The sequence below is a fragment of the Triticum aestivum genome, chromosome 7B (assembly GCF_018294505.1).
Source record: "Triticum aestivum cultivar Chinese Spring chromosome 7B, IWGSC CS RefSeq v2.1, whole genome shotgun sequence".
In the NCBI taxonomy this organism is placed as follows: domain Eukaryota; kingdom Viridiplantae; phylum Streptophyta; class Magnoliopsida; order Poales; family Poaceae; genus Triticum; species Triticum aestivum.
In genome coordinates this window covers 502,961,230-502,966,588 of record NC_057813.1, presented here as the reverse complement: position 1 = coordinate 502,966,588, position 5,359 = coordinate 502,961,230, and the positions used below count along the sequence as shown (strand labels likewise).

At 44.5% G+C, this 5,359-nt stretch overlaps 1 protein-coding gene across 1 annotated transcript; it reads right to left on the bottom strand.

The window, feature by feature from the left end:
- Positions 1 to 3,569: 3,569 nt before the first annotated feature.
- LOC123158107 (ABC transporter G family member 42-like) lies at positions 3,570 to 4,450 on the bottom strand. The gene is made up of 2 exons (XM_044576229.1): positions 3,902 to 4,450; positions 3,570 to 3,785 (listed from the first exon to the last, which is right to left on the bottom strand). Exons 1-2 carry the CDS (start codon positions 4,448 to 4,450, stop codon positions 3,777 to 3,779), a joined length of 558 nt encoding a protein of 185 aa, XP_044432164.1. The 3' UTR covers positions 3,570 to 3,776.
- Between the last annotated feature and the right edge of the window lie 909 nt (positions 4,451 to 5,359).

Here is a 5,359-nt window from a genome sequence, read left to right as displayed (position 1 = left end):
GAGAAGGAAAGTCATTCCCTCCTCAGCCATAGGTTCTATAAGGTATGCCATGCTGTGTACCAAACTTATTGTGTGCCTTGCCAATGAGTTTGGCAAGGGGGTACAATAGTGATCCAGGAGTAGATCACTAGCAGCGGTCAAAATTATCCTTAGAGGACTACGGAAATGTTTCTCGGTTATGGAGGTGATAAAGAGTTCGTCGTAAAGACTTACGTCGATGCAAGCTTTAACACTGATCTAGATGACTCTAAGTCTCAATCTAGATACGTATTAAACGTGAGAGCAATTAGCTAGAGTAGCTCAATGCAGAGCATTGTAGACATAGAAATTTGCAAAATAGATACAGATCTGAATGTGTTAGACCCATTGACTAAACTTCTCTCACAAGCAAAACATGATCACACCTTGGTACTCTTTGTGTGTTAATCACATAGCGATGTGAACTAGATTATTGACTCTAGTAAACCCTTTGGGTGTTGGTCACATGGCGATGTCAACTATGGGTGTTAATCACATAAAGATGTGAACTATTGGTGTTAAATCACACGGCGATGTGAACTAGATTATTGACTCTAGTGCAAGTGGGAGACTGAAGGAAATATGCCCTAGAGGCAATAATAAAGTTGTTATTTTATATTTTCTTATATCATGATAAATGTTTATTATTCATGCTAGAATTGAATTAACCAAAAACTTGATACATGTGTGGATACATAGACAAAACACCGTGTCTCTAGTAAGCCTCTACTAGACTAGCTCGTTAATCAAAGATGGTTAAGTTTACTAACCATAGACATGTATTGTCATTTTATGAACGAGATCACATCATTAGGAGAATGATATGATGGACAAAACCCATCCGTTAGCTTAGCATATTGATCGTTCAGTTTTATTGTTATTGCTTTCTTCATGTCATATACATATTCCTTTGACTATGAGATTATGCAACTCCCGGACACCGGAGGAATACCTTGTGTGCTATCAAACGTCACAACATAACTAGGTGATTATATAGATGCTCTACAGGTATCTCCGAAGGTGTTTGTTGGGTTGGCATAGATCGAGATTAGGATTTGTCACTCTGTGTATCGGAGAGGTATCTCTGTGCCCTCTCGGTAGTGCACATCATAAGAAGCCTTGCAAGCAATGTGATTAATGAGTTAGTTGTGGGATGATGTAATACGAAACGAGTAAAGAGACTTTCCGGTAACAAAATTGAACTAGGTATGAAGATACCGATGATCGAATCTCAGGCAAGTAACATACCGATGACAAAGGGAATAATGTATGTTGTCATTACGGTGCGACCGATAAAGATCTTCGTAGAATATGTGGGAACCAATATGAGCATCGAGGTTCCGCTGTTGGTTACTGACCGGAGAGGTGTCTCGGTCATGTCTACATAGTTCTCGAACCCGTAGGGTCCGCACGCTTAACGTTCGATGACGATTTTGTATTATATGAGTTATGTGATTTGTTGACCGAATGTTGTTCGGAGTTCCGGATGAGATCACAGACATGATGAGGAGTCTCGAAATGGTCGAGAGGTAAAGATTGATATATAGGACGATAGTATTCGGACACCAGAAGTGTTTTGGAGAGTATCGGGTACATATCGACTATCGAGTCACCACAAGGGGTCCCGGGCACCCCCGGCAAAGATATGGGCCTTATGGGCCAAGAGAGGGACAAATCATCCCACAAGGGGCTGGTGCGCCCCCATATAGGCCGAAATAGGAGGAGAAGGAAAGAGGGGAAGGGAGAAGGAAAGGGGAGGATTTGCGCTCCCCTTCCTTCCCTCCCCCCACTCTCTTTCATTTCCCCTCCGGTTAATAAGGAAGGGGGGCGAATTGGACAAGGCCGCAAGTAGGATTCCTCCTACTTGGGGCGCCCCCTTGGCTGCCCCCTCTCCCTCCCACCTATATATATGAGGGGGGAGGCGCCTAGATGACACACCAACAATTGTTAGCCGTGTGCGGCGCCCCCCTCCATAGTTTACACCTCCGGTCATATGTTCGTAGTGCTTAGGTGAAGCCCTGCGCGGATCACTTCACCATCACAGTCACCACGCCGTCATGCTGACGGAACTCTCCCTCGACACTTTGCTGGATCAAGAGTTCGAGGGACGTCATCAAGCTAAACGTGTGCAGAACTCGGAGGTGTCGTACGTTCGGTGCTTGATCGGTCGGAACAAGAAGAAATTCGACTACATCAACTGCATTGTCAAACGTTTCCGCTTTCGGTCTACGAGGGTACGTGGACACACTCTCCCGCTCTCATTGCTATATGCATCTGCTAGATAGATCTTGCATGAGCGTAGGAAATTTTTTGAATTGCATGCTACGTTTCCCAACAGATTTTTCCTACTAGAGTTGCAAATTTACCTTGGTTTGATTGTTTCTAAAATTGAATAGGATTAGTACAACAATAGGAGATTTGAGATACGCTTCCTTTCGCATTTGCCTTTTCTCACTGTGTTTCTACAATTTTACAATCTTGCTGCTGAATTAGTGTACTTCAATGAATCGGTAGGTTGCACCATTCATGTTCAAGAAATGCCCAAGGAGACAAATTTGGCATCCAAGATTAGTCTACCTGAATCAGTCGATAGCACTCTGAAGTCTGAACGTAGAACATGGACATCGTGTATTTCCATTTGTGCTTCTAGGTTCTAACTATACAACATATTGTAAGCTCCATTGGTCAAGCAATGAAATAACTCTTTTGCACCATCACTATTGGTGGTGACTGCAGCTAGCTAGCTAGTTGATTTGATGTTTTCTTTTTTGTTTTCATTATATTACTTCTCTCTGAATTGTGTTATTGATCCATTTGTTATGGTTTTTGTGTTGCAGCTTCTACAGCCTCAAGTCTTAACCTATTCAGGTGCTACAATAAGTTATCCCTTATCTATTAAACGTGCTATATATAGAACCTCCATCTTTCCTATATGTACAACATGCCATATTAAATGAGGAGTAAAAAGTTCTCCCATGTTTATCAAATAATTTGAGACAACCATTGGATCCAAAACCTCTTTGTTTTCCTTATGTATCTAGCACTTGAGGCTTCAAACTATAATAAAATAGTATTACTACGATCACACCTATATATGTCCATTCAATTAGTTTCATGCATATGCATACATATGCCAACTGTTGCAATATGCATCTTAGATTCTTCCTTCCTCATACAACATCTCCCCAAAGTTTGATAGAAGTTCCACCGCAACACACCTACTAGTTAATTAAAGGTAGCACCACATATTAACTGTTGGTAGTTGGATTAAAAATTGAACAGAGAAAGTGAAAGGACGACGTGCATATAACTATTGGACATGGGCTTTCTCTGTTGCTAAATATTGAATCCATTTTTTAAGAATTCTAGATGGGTACAAGTGTTTTTAGATGGGCCTAACTAACTAAAAGAGAGGCGAAATAATATAATAATCGACTTGATATATTATTTTCTTTACGTACTTATGTTAAACTTATTACCAAAATTCCTCCGAACGTTGAACTGGTAACTCTCTTTTCTTTTGCTGGGGTTGAACTGGTAACTCAATACTATTTATGTTTGCAGTGTGGTAACAATATTTCAAAACTAAATGTCTACTATTTTTTTGGGTAGACTATACTCCAACGAGAAGACCATCCATGCCAAGATGTTAACTACTTAATACCTTCCTTCGAAAGAAGTACTTAATACCTTCATAAAGAGGTCAACCTCCGGCTCGGGTCGGATGCCGGCCTCCTTCTCCCTCCTCGCCAGCTCGGTTAGGAGATCTGCATCCGAATATATTTTTCCCCATCATTACAATCCTTAATCATTTCCCACCACTTGTCCAAATGCCAAGCCATCAAGGCCATGAAGTCGGTGAATGGAAGGTTGGTGTACTTACCGTATTTGGTGCCGACGCCCTGGCACCTGGCTGAGAATTCAAGTGTTCCTTGACGGTCATCACACCGACATGCACGTCAGTCTGGCTGATGTACGCTGCCGTCTTCTGTGGCACAAACTTGTCCAGCGAGTATCCGTTGTAGGCCACCTCGCCGTTGCACCTCAGCGACGGGTCCAGCTTGCCAGCCAGGGCCAACAGTAGAGTGGTCTTCCCTGATGATGGTGGTCCTAACAACAGCGTCATCCTCGAGGGTCGGACGGTGCCAAAGACATCCTTGAGGATGGTGAGAGTCGCCTGCCGACCTAGCCGCATGCCCAAGAGGCCCAAGGCGCCCTCCGCGATGTTGCGCGCCGTGTTCAACAGCGTCGGCAGCGCGCGGCTACCCACTTGGCACTGCGCCTGCACCGTCAGCCGCTCAAACTGCACCTCCACTGTTGGGAGCTCGATGCCCACCCTGCATGGATGTGCAATGATTTTCAGCTCGGTTCCTCTCTCTTTTCGGGGTTGTTTGGATACGGTGTTTGTAGAGAACCAGTTTTTCTTGAACATAAAATCTGTTATAACCGCCTAAAACCTTGTTTGGGTTATCCAATGGAATCGTGGATATGGATTATCCGGTTTGCTAAAAACGCCAAAAGTGAGTTTATAGAAAAACGACTAATATACGTCTTTCTATAAACTTGTTTTCTGTATACTGTAGCTTCACGCCGTCCGGTGCCTCGGCTTGTTGAACTTTAGTGTTTGCATCGCCATTCGCATCGTCTTCGTCGTCTCCACCGTTGAGGTTGCCATCTAATTCTACGCCCCGACGCGTTCATGCCGGTGGCCGGCGGCGACCGCCGCCGGCGTCCGATGACGACGTCGAGCTCCGCGGCATCGACGATGCGAGGCTGAAGGTTAGTACCTGACGGCAATAGACTACGGTATAATGGCAAGAGACCACGCTGCCATGGCCGGCCGTGCGTCGACCGGCTCGTCTACTACTTAGCTCGCTATGCCCGTCTTGGTCACTGCGGGCTGCGGCGCTGCAGGTTATCTCGTCACGCCCGTTCTCAACGTATCCATGCCCAGCTTGGCTGTGTCTGGCTGCGCCTCTGCCACCGTTCCGCTCCACACCAAGCGGTGCAGCTGCGTTGCTATACTGCTATGTGTACATCTTGTCCACATCGAAGCCATTGTTTGTGCTGGTGTATACATATGACAAGTCACGTTTGGCGCGTTTGTCAGAAAAGCATCTGCGTTGCGTCCGCGTCATGTATAGCATACAGAAGTATGCAGGGAGGCGACGAGCGAAGCTTCATGGCCTCGGGTGGGAGGAGCGCAAGGTAACTGACTAATTGTGTTATTCTTCTTCTTTTTCTCTACCCAAACAAGAAATTGTATATACTTATCTTAACAGAAAAACTAACTAAAACTGGTTTTCCTAAAAATCCTCCTAAAACTCATTTTGCTAAATCT

Bases quoted from the DNA above. Each gene is read 5' to 3' on its own strand.
- LOC123158107 (XM_044576229.1), bottom strand. From the start codon at position 4,450: ATGTTCAAGAAAAACTGGTTCTCTACAAACACCGTATCCAAACAACCC.